Genomic DNA, 16,630 nt, shown 5'->3' on the forward strand with positions numbered 1-16,630 from the left:
ATGGTAGGATCAAAGAAATATCCTGTTAGTCCTGGAAATGGGAGAGGAAGAGGAGTCATGGTGAAACTCTTCCAGAACCCTCTCTTAAACAAAAAACATCTTCTCCAAGGGGAAAAGTCTTGGCTGGAGGGCACTACTGAGACCTTATTTAATTAGAAATCAGACATTTCAGACCACTACATTCCTTCCTATTCTCTCAGTGTGTGTGTGTGGGTGGGGTGGTACTTAGTAGAGGAAAGGGCCTCAAGGAGCCAGACTGGAACTATGGCAACCAAGAAGGAAATATAGAGAAGGGGGGATAACACAACTATACCCTTACAAGAGAGACAGAAACACTTGTAAAAGCTAGACTCCGAAGGCAGAGGCACATTGAAAAACTGAGATATTTTCCGAGGATTTTTAAATAATTGCTCTTCTCCCATACCCCACCACCTCATCAACAAATCTTTAGTACAATGACAGTGGAATAGATCAAAAAGAACATCAAAACATAACCTTCTCTGAGGAGTAGTAGAAAGAGAAATCCCAAAGCTAAAAGTAAAACCCTAATCAAGACATTATTACTCCATAAAATAATTTGTGTTTTTATTCCTGAGTCCATTAAGATCATCTTATTACACTTACCTATTACCTATTTGACTATTATATGGGGTTATAATTTTCCTTTATTTTTATCTTTATTGAATTTATTGGGGTGTCATTAGTTAATAAAATTATATAGGTTTCGGGTTCAATTCTATAATATATCATCTGTATATTGTGTCGTGTGTTTGCCACCCCACGTCAAGTCTCTGTCCATTTATCCCCCCTTTACCCTCTTCTACCTCCTCCTTTCCTTCTGGTAATCACCATAATAGTTTCTGTGTCTATGAGTTGTTCTTGCTTTTTGCTTAATTCTTTCACTTTTCTCACCCCTCCTCCTAATCTTCCTCCCCTCTGACAGCTATTAATTTGTTTTCTGTATCTGTGTGTCTGTTTCTAGGTACCACACATAAGGGAAATCATATGGCATTTATCTTTTTCTAAGTGGCTTATTTCACTTAGCTTAAGGCTCTGCAGGTCCATCCATTCTATCATAAAGGTAATTTTTCCTTCTTTTTTATAGCCGCATTACATTCCATTATACAAATGTACTACAGCTTTATTATCCACTCATCTACTGATGGGCACTTTCATTGCTTCCAAATCTTGACTACAGTGTATAATGCTGCAACAAACATGAAGGTGTATACAGTCCTTCCTCGCCACTTCATGCTTCGACTTTTGCAGCTTCACTCTATCACAGTCTTTTCAAATATATTTATTAAAAAGTTGATTGAGACAGTGAAAATGATACAGCATGTGCTAGGTTGTCTGAGTTAATTAACATCCCTGTATTACAATTAAAATTAAAATTACTGTATGTATGGACTGTAGGCCTATGTATTCGAGCACCTCCACAGATCCTTCAATACCAGGTGCAACCGCTCAACCACTCCTTGTGTGTGGGCAATAACTTTTTTCCAAAAAACTGGGTGTGGTAAAAGTAAGCCAATCAGTGCATGTGGTTCACTGATTGGCTAACCTATCCTCTTCCTATCCTGGCCACTGACTGGCTCAGCCTCATGCAAGTTCTACATCGCTACACATTGGAAGCATCTTTGCTCTTGTAAGTGTTTGCGATTTCTGAGAACTTTTATCTAAGCCCCACTATGGCTTCTAAACATGATGCTTCTTCTAAGACATGATGCTTCTTTTGACAATGAAACTAAGCACTGGAGGAAGATGCTTATCATCCAGGAGAAGATGATACTTTTGGATTTGATCAAAGATGGCAAGAAAATCATGGAGGTCGCCCGCCATTACGACTTGAATGAGTCTACCATTCACTCCATCCATAAAGATGAAAAGAACATCCATGCAATAGCTACTATCTCTTGCAACAAGGAAACAAAGTGCATTGTGACAGGTCATAATAAGTTCATAGTGAAAACAGAGTCTGCCCTAGCCACTTGGATCAGTGACAGCTGCAAGAAAAACATTCTGTTGGATTTGCTGGCCATCCGGGAGAAGGTGAGGCAGCTCTATCAGTGCTTTACAGTGGTCGAACCTCAACCAAGACCCCTTCTGCAATGTTCATAGATGTCACTGCAAGCAAGGGTTGGTTTGAGAAGTTCCAGGAGAGGTATCATCTGAAGAGTGTCGTTCTCCATGGAGAAGCTGTAGATATGATCCGCGATGATGTGGATGAGCTGCTGGAGACACATTCAGATCTCTTAACTGATGAGGGTCTGGTGAAGATGACTAAGTCTGCGAGTGAGGAGGAGGAAGAACAGCCAGAGGTTCCTGGGGGTCAGGAGGCGGAAATTGGCCTTACACTTGAGCGTCTCTTGCAAGTCATGAGAACTATTAAAGTAGTACAGGACATGATTGCTGAATGGGACCCACAAATGACACATGCATTGCGGTTCCGGAATGCACTTAATTGGAGCGATAGAACCCTACAAAAGCCTCCTCACGCATATGAAAAAGTGCCATCAACTGCCTATTACTATGTTCTTCACCACGCACCCAGACACCCACTGCCTACTCCTAGTACTCCTTCAGTGGAAGAAGAGATGACGCACCTGCTGAAGATACTGCACCACCTGAAGACTCTCCTACTGAGGGCATGCTTTCAGAGGAGCAGTAACCTTGCTCTTCTTTGCTGTGCCATACATCTCTTCATCTTCATCACTTCATCATTGAACAGGTTGCACTATTTTTATAGCTTAGTGGCTGTAAGAATTGTGTGTGTAATTAAATGTACAATAATAATAATACGGTATTTGTAATGTCTAACATGTCTTTTCTCTTATTTTGTCTAATGTATAGGGTAATATGAATGTAATGGTGACTAAGGGGTATTATTTCATGTATAGAGGGCTCTAATAATGTTAAAAAACATATTTAGAAGGTCGTAACAGGTTTTCTACACTCTAACTGTGAAAATATTTGATTTATAAATAAAGAATCCTACTTCATGAAAATTCACGTATCACGGTAGAATCTGGAACTGATTAACTGCAATAAACAAGGTCTGACTGTATATTCTTTTGAATCAGTGTTTTGGTTTTCTTCAGATGTATTCTGCTGGGTCATAAAGCAGGTCGATTTTTTAATTTTTTGAGAAAACTCCATACTGTTTCCACAGTGGCTGCACCAATCTGCATACGCAACAACAGTGCACAAGGGTTTCCTTTTCTCCACATCTCCCCGACACTTGTTTGTATATTTTATTTATTTATTTATTTATTTTTATTGATTAATTTTTGTTACAGATGATTCTCCTTTTTTCCCCCACTGATTCCCCCCTCCCCTCCCTGCCCCTTCCCCAGATTGTTGTCTATGTCCACTGTTCATTCATACATGCGTATAAGTTCTGTGGTTCATCCCTCCCCCACCTCCCCACTCCTTAGGGGATTGTCAGTCTGTACCCCGCTTCCACGTCTCTGGGACTACCCCATTCCTCAAACTGTTATGTTCATTATATTCCACAAATAAGTGAGATCATATGAAATTTGTCTTTCTCTGTTTGGCTTGTTTCACTTAGGATGATACTTTCCAGGTCCCTCCATGTAGTCTCAAAGGATAAGAGATCTTTCTTTCTTACCGCTGTGTAGTACTCCATTGTGTATATGTACCACAGCTTTTTGATCCATTCGTCTACTGATGGGCACTTGGGCTGTTTCCAGATCTTAGCGATTGTAAATAGTGCTGCTACAAAGATGGGGGTACATATATTCTTTCTTATTGGTGTTTTATGCTTCTTAGGGTATATTCCTAGAAGTGGGTCAAATGGAAGATCAATTTTTAATTTTTTGAGGTGACACCATATTGTTTTCCATAGTGGCTGAACCAGTCTGCTTTCCCACCAGCAGTGTACTAGAGTCCCCTTTTCTCCACACCCTCGCTAACACTTGTTGTTTGATGATTTGTTGATGGCTGCCATTCTGACAGGTGTGAGGTGATACCTCATTGTTGTTTTGATTTGCATCTCTCTGATGATTAATGATGATGAGCATTTCTTTATATGTTTCTTAGCCATTTGTATGTCCTGTTTGGAGAGGTGTCTCTTTAGTTCCTCTGCCCATTTTTTAATTGGGTTCTTTGTCTTCCTTTTGTGGAGTTGTATGAGCACTCTATAAATATTGGAAATTAACCCCTTATCTGATGTTTGTATATTTATTGATGAGAGCCATTCTGAGAATGTGTGGGGAGATACCTCATCATGGTTTTAATTTGCATTTCTCTGATGATTAGTGACACTGAGCATCTTTTCATGTGTCTATTGACCATCTGTATGTCCTCGTTGGAAAAGTGTTTATTCAGGTCGTTTGCTCATTTTTAAATTAGATTGCTTGTTTTTCTGGTGTTGTATTTTATTTATTTATTTATTTATTTTTATTTTTTATCCTTACCCGAGGATATTTTTCCATTTTTTGTACAGATAGAGTGGGAGGGAGAGAGAGAAAGGGAGAGAGAGAGAGAAACATCGACGTGAAGGGACACACCGAGTGGCTGCCACCCGCACGACCAACCAGGGCCGGGGACAAACTGCAACCGAAGTACGTGCCCTTAGCGGGAACCGAACCCAGGTCTCTCTGGACCGCAGGCCGAGGCTCTAACCACTGAGCCAAACTGGCCAGGGCTGGTGTTGTATTTTATAAGTTCTTTATAAATTTTGGATATTAACTCCTTATTTGATGTATCATCAGCATATATGTTCTTCCATTCAGTGAGTTGTCTTTTCATTTTGTTGATGGTTTCCTTTGCTGTGAAAAATCTTTTTAGTTGTTTTCATTTGTTTTCCTTACCCAAGAAGATATATCAGAAAAAATATTGCTGAAAGAAATGTCCCAGATTTTACTGCCTATGTATTTTTCTAGGGTTTTTATGGTTTCAAGTCTTATATTTAATTCTTTAATCCATTTTGAGTTTATTTTGTGTATGGTGTAAGAAGATAGTCTAATTTAATTTTTTTGCATGTATCTATCCAATTTTCCCAACAACATTTATTGAATAGACACTCTTTATCCCATTGTACATTCTTGTTTTCTTTGTTAAATATAAATTGACCAGAAAGGGGTGTTTTTTTCCCCTTCAACTCTATTCTGTTACATTGATCTTCATCTCTGTTTTTATGTCAGTATCATGCTGTTTTTATTACTATGGCCTTGTAGCATAGTTTGATATCAGGTAGCACGATTCCTCCAACTTTGTTCTTTATTCCCTCAAGATTGCTGTTGCCATTCAGGATCTTTTGTGGTTGCATGGAAATTTTTGGAATATTTGTTCAGGTTCTGTGAAATACACCATTGTTATCTTGATAGGAATTGCATTAAATGTATAGATTACTTTGGGTAGTATGAACATTTTAATGATGTTAATTCTTTGTATTCATGAATTTGGTATATGCTCCCACTTATTTGTATCTTCTTCAGTGTTTTATAATTTTCTGAGTTCAGATCTTTTACATCCTTGGTTAAATTTATTCCTAGCTTTTTGTTTGTTTGCTTTTGCTTTTTTTTTTGTTTTGTTTTGCTTTTGTATGCAAGTGTAAATGGGATTGTTTTCTTAGTTTCCCTTTCTGAGAGTTCATTATTTATTAGTGCATAAAAATGCAACCAGCCCTGGCCAGTTTTGCTCAGCGGTTAGAGCGTTGGCCTGCGGTCTGGAGAGACCCGGGTTCGGTTCCCGCTAAGGGCATGTACCTTGGCTGCAGTTTGTCCCCGGCCCTGGTTGGTTCGTGTGGGTGGCGGCCACTCGATGTGTCCCTTTCACATCGATGTTTCTCTTCCTCTCTCTCCTTCCCGCTCTATCTGAGTAAAAAATGGAAAAATGTCCTCGGATGAGGATAAAAAAAAAAAAATGCAACCAATTTCTGCATATTTATTTTGTATCCTGTTACTTTATGGAATTCATTAGTAAGTTCTAACAGTATTGGTGTAATCCTTAGGGTTTCTATAAGCAGGATCATGTCATCTGAAAATAATAAGTTTACTTCTTCCTTTTCAATTTGACTGCCTTGTATTTCTTTTTCATGTCTGATTTCTGTGGTTAAAACTTCCAGTACTATATTGAATAAGAGTGGTGAAAGTGGACATCTCTGTCTTGTTCCCGATCTTAAGGGAAATGCTCTCAATTTTTGCCCATTGAGGGTGATGTTGGCTGTGGAGTTGTCATATATGGCCTTTATTACATTGAGGCATGTTCTCTCTGTTTAAATTTTGCTAAGAATTTTTATAATAAATAGTTGCTTGATTTTATCAAATGCTTTTTCTGCATTTAATTTGACTATATGGTTTTTGTTATACATTTTGTTTATGTGGCATACCACATTTATTGATTTGTGGATATTGTACCAACCTTGTATCCCCAGAGTAAATTTAACTTGATCATAGTGTATAATCTTTTTAATGCATTGCTGTATCTGGTTTGCTAATATTTTTTAAGGATTTTAGCAACAATATTAATCAGGATTATTGGCCTGTAATTTTATTTCTTCATAGTGTGTTTATCTGATTTTGGAATTAGGATAATACTGGCTTTATAAAATGAGCTTTGGGGTCTTCCTTTCTCTTGAATTTTTTGGAATAGTTTGAGAAGAATAAGGGTCAGTTCTTCACTGAATGTTTGATACAATTCATCTGTAAAGTCATTCAGTCCTGAATTTTTGTTTGCTGACATTTTCTTTTTTATTACTGCTTAATTCCATTAGTTTTGATATGTCTATTCAGATTATCTGATTCATCCTGATTCAGGTTTGGAAGATTGTATGTTTCTAGGAATTTATCAACTTTGTCCAAATTTTCCAATTTGTTGGCATATAATTGTTTGTAATATATTTTTTTTACAATCCTTTGTATTTCTGTGGTGCCAGTTGTTACTTCTCCTCTTTGATTTCTGATTTTATTTTTTGAATCCCCCCTCTCTCCCTCTCTTTTTTCAATTTTTTTTCTTTTTTTATGACTTTGGTTAAAGGTTTGCCAATTTTTTATATATATATTTAAAGAGCCACCTTTTGGAACCTGCTCTCTGGGATAACATATATGCCAATGATACAGAGAATAAGGGGTTAATATCCAAAATAGATAGAGAACTCATTTAAGGAAGACCAACAATCCAATTAAAAATGGGCAAAGGACCTAAATAGACACTTCTCTGAACAGGACATACAAATGGACAGAAGCTATATATGTGTGTGTGTGTGTGTGTATAATGCTAAACATCTTTAACCATCAGAGAGATGCAAATTAAAACAACTATGATATATCACTTCACACCTTCCAGAATGGCAGCCACCAACAAATGCTCAAACAAGTTCTGGAAAGGATTTGGAGAAAAGGGGATGCTAGCACACTGCTGGTAGGAATGCAAACTGGTGCAACCACTATGGAAAACAATATGGTGTTTTCTCAAAAAGTTAAGAATTGAACTTCCATTTGACCCAGTGACCCCACTTCTTGGAATATATTCTAGGAAGACTGAAACACCAATCAAGAAGAATATATGCACCCCTGTCTTCATAATAGCACTATTTATAATAGCTGAGATCTGGAAACAGCCCAAGTGCCCATCAGTAGATGAATAGATAAAAAAGCTGTGGTACATTTACACAATGGAATACTATGCATCTGTAAGAAAGAGAACTCTCTTACCCTTTGATATGACATGGAAGAACCTGGAGAGTATTATGCTAAGCAAAATAAGCCAGTCAAAGAAAGACAAGTACCATATGATCTCACCTATTTGTGGAACATAATGAACAAAATAAGCTGTCAATCAAAAAAGATCTAGATTCATGAAAGTAGGGAACATAGTGACAAACCTCAGAGGGATGGGGGTGGGAGGTAGGGGGGAAGGAAAGGATAAACCAAAGAACTTATGTGCATATATGCACAATCAATCGACACAAGGCTGGGGAAGGCAATAGAAAAGTGGGAGTGGGAAGGAGGGCGTCAATGGGGAAAAAAGGAGAACATCTGTAATACTTTCAACAATAAAATAAATAAATAAATAAGTAAATATCAGAGCAGAAATGTAGTCTAAAAAAATACAATAGGTGAACGTAACCAAAAGTTGGCTGTTTTTTTTATTTATTTTTTCTTGGAAAAGATAGGTGTTTCATATATATCATATATATGAGTCATACTTTTGTATCCATTCTGCTCGTCTATGTCTTTTTTTTTTTTTTTAGATCCTCACCTGGGGATATTTTTTCCATTTATTTTCAGATAAAATGGGAGAAGGGAAGAGAGAGAAGGAAAGAGAGAAATATCAGTGTGAAAGACACACACTGACTGGCTGCTTCTCACATGACGCAGACCAGGGCTGGGGACCAAACCGCAACTGAGATACCTGTCATTGACTGAAATCACACCCTTAACTCTTTGGTCCATAGGCCAACACTCTAACTACTGAGCCAAACTGGCCAGGGATAGTCTGTTTCTTTTGATTGAAGTATTTCATCTATTTACATTTGAGGTTATTATTGATATGACTTATTTATTGCCATTTTTATTTATTATGGTTAAGTCTCTCTTCCTATTTCTTCTGCTTATTACAGCAGTCCTTTTAACATTTTTTTTTTGTTATCTTCACCCAAGGACAGAGTGGGAGGGAGGGAGAGAGAGAGAGAGAGAGAGAGAGAGAGAGAGAGAGAAAGAAACATCAACATTAAAGGGACACATCGAGTGGCTGCCTCCTGCACGACCCAACCAGGGCCGGGGACAAACCGCAACTGAGGTACGTGCCCTTAGCAGGAACTGAACCCGGGCCTCTCTGGACCGCAGGCTGACCCTCTAACTGCTGAGCCATCTTTATTTCACTTTCTATTTTGAATGATAGTATTGCTAGATAGAGTAGTCTTGGATTCAGATCCTTGTTTTTCATTACCTTAAATATTTCATGCCATTCCCTCTGGCCTGCAGTGTTTCTGTTGAGAAATTAGCTGATAGTCTTATAGTAACCTGTTGCTTTTGCTGCATTTTGGGAAGTTTTCTGTCACTGTTTCTTCAAATATATTCTCTAACTCTTGCTCATGTTCTTCTTCTGGAACTCTTATAGAAATCAAGACTACTCACTGCTGCAGGAAAGCAGAAAGCACTAAATTTTTATCTTCTGTGAAACCTGAAATAAGAAAAATATGAGGGGCTGGGTCTCTTTGAGAATTGTCCAAGATCTTGCATGGAGAATAACTGACAAACACAGGTATTTTCAAGTGGAAGTGACTTGGGAGGCAGCAGATACAGAAAGAGAAGACTCTAAAATTATTGTGACACAAAGTTTGTTGCTGTGAGCACTTTATACTTTCCAGTAACTGAATATAAGCAGCAAACTATAGTTCAGTTTTAGGGCTGACAAGATTATGCATCTATGAATGAATTTTTAAAGTGAGAGCAGAGATGTTGCCTAGGTGATTAGCTGTCTACATCTAAATCAAATTAATCTGTCCATTTGTGTGTGTGTGTTGTTGCCCTAACTACTTTGAAACATTTCTCCATACATCCAAGTCATCACCTCCAAATTGTCTGAATTCTTCACTGACTCCCAACAACCTTAGTCATGGATTTTAAACTTGGAATGTTTAGGAGATTATTCTTCCAAATTACTCTCTCAAAACAGAATTCTTTAGCGCAGCTACTGCATGTTGATCCCTTTCCATGACTGTCAGTCTAATTATTGTACAACTCTCTCTCAGAAAGACTTTCTTATATTGAGCCAACATGTTGCCTGTAACCACTGTCTCCCTTTTTTAATTATATAGCTTCAGATATAATAGTTCAGAGATTCATGTCACTCATAATCCTCCCTTTTCCAAGTATAGTGCGTTCCAGTCTAGCAAACTTATCCAATAACAAGCTACTTATTTCTTTCAACCTCTCAACCTTCAAAAGTAGATTCTTCAATTTATCATGATTGTCCTTGAATTGTATTTCCTTAAAGTTCAGAGTCAGATTCAATCAAAAACTAAATTTATACACTTTACTTCTATGATTTTAAATTTTGTTTCTGGAGTTGACATTTATTGGCTTTACTTGTGTTTGAACTTCAAGATATATTTTATCTCTTCTTGACCTAGTACACATTTCTAACTATCTACTTACTCATTGTCCAGAAACAGCAGCGAGAAGTGACAGGAGAAGGTCACTCTTTGCTGGTCCAGCTATAGAAGACATGTGTTTTCTAACATAATTTTCCCTGATGACTAAATTTCATCATGCTCTTATAAATCCTAAAAGATATATATACATATATATATCTATATCTATATATACACACACATATATATTTGTGTGTGTGTGTATAGATATGTATATATGTATATATGTATATTTTTTTACTCCCTAAGGCAAAGAAAGAGGTTTAGGGCCAGAAAAGCAGATTTCATGTCTTAGAACAATGCTGTCATTCAATTCCCAAGGGACCTGATATATCTATGCCCACCAGGAGATGGCAGTGCTGAAGCATCATCTCATAAACAAGTGTGTTTCCCAAGCCAGAGACTGGGATTCATCTTGCTCTCACATATGTGACAAAGAAATGGAACATAAAGTGAGGAGGCACATAGCATGGGAATCCATTCCTTGCCTGAGAAAATTGTCAGCTTTATCTCATCCTGTTTAAGGAAAGAGAATTGGAAACAAAACATATAATCATCGCTTTTTATTTACTCTCGGCCATCCCATGGAGATTCAAAGGATTTCCAGATTCATTTCAGGTATCCAGGGAGGAGTGTGTTGGGGTCATAATGAGGATAGAGTTTATTTTATTTATTTATTTTGTTTGTTTTGTTTTGAATCTTCACTCAAGGATATGTTTTTATTGATTGTTTTGATTTTATTGATTTTAGTGAAAGAGGAAGGGAGAGGGAGAGTGCAACATCAATGTGAGAAAGAGACATCAATTGGTTGCCTCCCATATGCTCCCTGACCAGGGATCGAACCCACAACCTAGGTATGTGCCTTGACCAGTAATGAAACCCACCACCTTTCAGTGTACAAGACAACACTCCAACCAACTGAGCCACCAGGCAAGGGCTATTTTGTGATTTCTTTGAAGTATTTTATCTTTTACTAGAAGATAAGTTCCATAAGTTTCAGCTGTCTTGTTCACCTCTTTTTCTTCAGTGCCTAGAACAATACCTAGACTTTATTGGGTCCTTAATCAATGTTTATTGAATGACCAGGTAAAGCTGTGCTGAATAGCAAACAGCACATATTTGTTCCGACAAAAAATATTTTTTAAATGAGAGCATGTGCTTAAACTTGGGTTTGAATGGTAGCTCTGCCACTTTGCAGTATGTCAATTGGCAAGGTACCCATGGAAGAAGAGAATTTATTGTATGCTTTGTATGTAGTAAGGTTTGCTAGGGATCAGGGCAAAAAATCAGCAATACAGAGGTAATATATACCCTGTCTACAAAGACAGAGGATGAAGTCCATTCTTCTAGAGAAGGAGACCATAGGTTTTTTCCAATACTTGATCACAGGGATGTCTATACTCTTAAATATCTTTAATATATAATTAATTTAACACATATATATATACATTTTTTCTTTTACATGCTTATTGCATACAATTAATTAATGCAATAAAAGGGAAAATATACCCATAATCTCACCAACCAAAGTCAAATAGCATTAATCTTTGGCATGCGTGTCTTTAGAAATTTGCATTCATAGTTTTTTAAAAATGTTTTTATTGATTTAGAGAGAAAAGGAGAGAGAGAGAAAGAGATAAACATTGATCAGCTGCTTCCTGCATGCCCCCTACTAGGGATTCAGCCTGCAATCAGGGTAGGTGCCCTGACCTAGAACCAAACCAACAACTTGTTGGTGCATGCGATGATGCTCAACCAACTGAGCCACACCAGCCAGGGCTTCATTGGTTACTTTTAATGATTACATTACATATATCATTTTTGTATTATAATTATTTTAACATTTTATGAAAGATATATCCACAATATGCTTATCATTTACATTATATTTTGTCATGAAGAAATCTTTAATTAGCAGAACACATATGGATGCTGGATATGCTGTTATTTTAATTTAAATTTTAAACATTATACAAAGATGATATTTATGCATAGGATGTATCTTAAATGTAAATGTAAAAGCAGGGATGTATCTTTATGGTCAATGCCTTATCCCAAATTCCAACCACAGTACTCAAAACAAAATAATCTTGACAAATATTTGTTAAACAAATCATAACACATTAGAAGATAGCTTTACTATGAATGTGAAAGCACTGTATATACTATGTTAAATTGATTTGTTTGCTAAATACTACATCAGATATACATTAACATTTATTTTTTAAATAAATTACATAATAACATATACAGAAAAAAGAAATTAGGCATAATAACTGAAAAACCCAATTACACATCAGCTATTTACTGGGGAAAGTATTCACATAATTAAATTACACTTCTATTTCACCTCAACAGCATTTCCCACCCTTCTTCCAAAGGTAATAGATAACATACACCTGGTATTTATTATCTCCTATATTTTTCTTATATTTTAGTTGCTCACTTTTTCTCATTCTAGTTTCAACAATACTTTTACACAATGAGGTATATCTAAACTGTTAATAGTACCCTATTTCTACTGTCCTTCATTCCTTTTGTAGTTCATATCCCATCTTACTGTGATTACCTGCCATATTGTCAACTCCTTTACCCCATTCTGGCCTCATCATATATCTCATCTGATACCTGTCTAAATCAGAATACCTACTTTGCACATTCCTTCTCCTATGCAAATAAAATGACTGAAGAAAAATGCATAAAAATGCTAACTGGACTTATTTTTAAATTGATTACAAATAACCTCAAGTGAGACCTTTAGTGATGCTTTTATAATGATGGTTAATAATAACCAAAAAGTAGAAACAATCTATCAACCTATGAATAGCTAAACAAAATGTGCTATATCCATACAATGGACTATTATTCGGTCAAAAAAAGGAACACAGTACTGATATGATGCATAAATGAAATTCACATATTTCATGCTCCGTTTACATAAAACACCCAGAAAGGCAAATTTGTTGAGACATAAGGTAAATTAGTGGTTGGCAAGACTGGGGGTTGGTCTATTGGGGGTGGGGGTGATGGAGGAAACGGAATATTGTTTCTTTTAGGATGATGAAAATATTCTGGAATTGGGTAGTGGTGATGGTTAGACAATCTTTATAATACATTAAAGACACTGAAATGAATACTTTAACATAAAAAACTTTCATGGCATCTGATTTAGGATTCAATAAAATAAATGATAACATAAATAAATGACCAGTAAGATATTCTGTTGTCCCACCTAGCGTGCTTCCCAATGCCAGGCTATGCATGGATCTGACTCCAGCTACAAGACAGACCAGAGCCTTTCTCTCAACTGCCTATATTCTCCCGGGCATGTTATTTCTTGCCATTTGTAGCAACTAATTCTAGGGCCTATCTTTTGTTGCAGTGAAAACTTATCACAATATTATTGATTGTATTTCCCTGTACAATTTTTCTTCACCCCCCCCCCCCACTGACCTCCCCCCAGACAACCATCCCTTTGGTCTCTGTTTCTATGAGTGTTTTTTGTTTGTTTTATTTTTTAGATTCCACATATAAATAGAACCATAAGGTATTTGTCTTTCTGTGTCTAACTTACCTCACTCAGCATAATGCCATCTGAGTCCATCCATGTTGTTACAAATAACAATATTTCCTTCTTCTTTATTACTAAGTAGCATTTTATTCTATAAATGTATCACATCTTCTTTATCCATTCATCTATTGATGAACACCTTGTATCTACATTTAAAACAACACTAACTGTGTAGTTACCTTAAACTATATTCTCTAGTTTAAATCTGCTTTATCATCTACCTGGCATGGTGTGTCCTTACTTGCTTGTCCGTGTATTCATCGTTTCTCAAAAATCAGACTTCCTAATTAAAACAAAACAAATGTAACTCTCTTGACTACTGCTTTCCTTAGATTTCAATGCTTTACTCTCTTTTTAACCTCATGTTCCCTGGGTATTACTACTTCTTTCTCATCTATCTCACTCTTTTTTTTTTTTTTATCTCTCTCTTGCTTTCTCTATCATAAATATAGGGCTGCCAGGGCAGAAAACTCATGAAACTTAAGCCTTGTGTCAAATTTATCATTATGCCACCATCCTCTAACAATATTTACAGTTGTGTGTTTTTTATGACACTAGATGAATTAATAAAAAGTAAATAGTAAATATCAGAAAAAGTATTGATGTGTAAAATGGAACACCTCGTGATTTTTGTGCTCGTTATCTCCCCAAATGACCCTAGAAATGTACTAGACTTTTTAGACTTTATTGTCTCATCAGTGTCATAAAGTTTCTTGTTTGTTTTTGTTTTTGTTTTTGTGGATAGTACATGATTAAGGTACATTTTCTTTAATTTTGTTTTAAAGATGACTGGGATGACCAAGATGTGAAGAGAGTCAGCAACTTATTTTTATTGTGTACTCAGACTCCTCAAAACAATAAGCTTTGAGTACATTTGAATTCAGGAAGAGAAGCATAATTTGTGAATTCTTCTGGAGAAGGATTCTTAGAGGAGGAAGTTTAACCAGAAACAAATCAAAGAAAAGTAAAGAATATATTTTCAATATTTTGCTCTTTCTACATTTCTTACTCTTGTTGCTATTGTAGGATCCACAACCTCCATTGATTGATAGCTATCATGAGCTATGATGATCTGAAAATTAACTATCATCCTGGCAAATGTCACAAAAGTATTAAATAAAAATTAAATTATTTTAAATAACATGAGTTTATGTTGCTTGTTTTGTTTTGCGTGATCACTACTATTGCATTAAAAGGAAGACAAGTAGGTATTAATCACAGTGGACTTCATAAACAAAACATTTTTACCACGTGAATGCGGATCTGATTGATTTTTGCACCGTAGACAAGTGGATTGAGAAATGGAGGGACCAGCAAGTACATGCTAGAAAAGAGAATATGGATATAGGGGGGGACGTGAGAACCAAGCCTGTGTGTGAAGAAGGAGAAGAAGGCAAGGAGGTAGAACTGGAGAAAGACACAAATGTGAGCAATGCAAGTGTTGAATGTTTTCAACCTAGCCTCTTTCTGCGGCAAATGAAACACTGTGATAAATACCTGTATATAGGACAATGCGATGAATGTGAGGTCAAACCCTGCAACAGTGAAGGCCACAAACAAACCATAGATTTTGTTAACCTGAACATTTTCAGCAGCCAGTTTTACAATGGCCATGTGCTCACAGTAGGAGTGGGAAATGACTGTGGTATGATAAAATTGAAGTCGGCATTTTATCAGAATGGGGGTTGGAGCTACTAGAATAGCAGCCCTGAGGGTTATCATAGTCCCTATTTGGGTGACTAGCTGGTGGGTGAAGATGGCAGCATGTCTTAGTGGATAACAGATGGCCACATAACGGTCCAGGGCCATGGCCACAAGGATGCCTGACTCTATGACCTGAAATGTGTGGATGAGCCCCATCTGAAACAGGCACGTATCAAAATAAATCTCTTGCACATGAAACCAAAAAATTGCAAGCATTTTGGGTACAACACTGGTACTAAGTACAATGTCTGTGACTCCTAGCATACCTAGGAATATATACATGGGCTCATGGAGGCTGCGTTCTGATCTGATGATGTTCAGAAATAAAGAATTTCCGATCACAGCAATGACATACATGGCACAGAATGGAATTCCAATCCAGCACTGCACAGACTCTAGGCCTGGGATCCCTATTAGTGTCAACACAGAAGGCATAAAAACAGTGATGTTGGAATTGAACATAATTATCTTTGGGCCTCCAGATACAAAAAAAAAAGAAGTTAGTCCGTGCTAGTGTTCCTCTTCTGCATCTTGTTTTTATCCAAACTCATTCTGAGTCTGTGTGTTTTGGGTGGAACTCTAAGATCGTATTATTCATCTCATTGACACATTGAAGGGAAAGCACAGATCCACAGAATCATATTACTGTTTTCAGAAAGGGTGTCCACAGCACTTTATCACAATAAGATGTTATATGCATGGCAGACCAACTGCATTAGAACCAGCAAAATCACCTGGGTAAGGAAATAAAATGGTGACCTGTCCGTCATTTCCTTTTCAGACCTGTCAACAAAAAAAAAACAGACTTGTTTATTTTGCTTGGAAATTTTATTTTAATCAGAATTTGATGAATCTCTCCATATCCCACATTTCAGTTAACTTAATATTCTATTATTTCTATTTGTCTTTAAGTAAGGGACAGTTGGTTTGGACAAGCAAATTCTCAGACTCTGATGAGGATTTTAGTGTAAAAGACTTGCTATGAAACAGAATAGTGATACCAACAGTAGATACTAAGCAGCATAATACATTTATGATTTTATTTACATATACATAATTATACATATAATTACAGATTTCTGTATCTGTGTAAGACTGAATGTTCTTTTAAAAGAATGTGAAGAAAAACTTTAAGAAAAAATATTCAAATCTATATACTTTTGTCAATTCTTGGTCAATGTTATTTGCTACTTTTTATTTTACTGGTAGAAAGGAGGAAGAGAGAGAGAGAA

The 16,630-nt window shown here is 36.5% G+C and overlaps 1 protein-coding gene across 1 annotated transcript; it reads right to left on the reverse strand.

Moving 5' to 3' along the window:
• Window positions 1-14,921: 14,921 nt before the first annotated feature.
• Window positions 14,922-15,860, reverse strand: LOC118628578 (olfactory receptor 52A1). Its single transcript, XM_036259558.1, has one exon. It carries the CDS (start codon window positions 15,858-15,860, stop codon window positions 14,922-14,924), a length of 939 nt encoding a protein of 312 aa, XP_036115451.1.
• Window positions 15,861-16,630: the final 770 nt, after the last annotated feature.

This window comes from Molossus molossus, unplaced genomic scaffold (genome assembly GCF_014108415.1).
Source record: "Molossus molossus isolate mMolMol1 unplaced genomic scaffold, mMolMol1.p scaffold_m16_p_13, whole genome shotgun sequence".
Taxonomy (NCBI): Eukaryota; Metazoa; Chordata; class Mammalia; order Chiroptera; family Molossidae; genus Molossus; species Molossus molossus.

Bases quoted from the DNA above. Each gene is read 5' to 3' on its own strand.
- LOC118628578 (XM_036259558.1), bottom strand. From the start codon at position 15,860: ATGTTCAATTCCAACATCACTGTTTTTATGCCTTCTGTGTTGACACTA.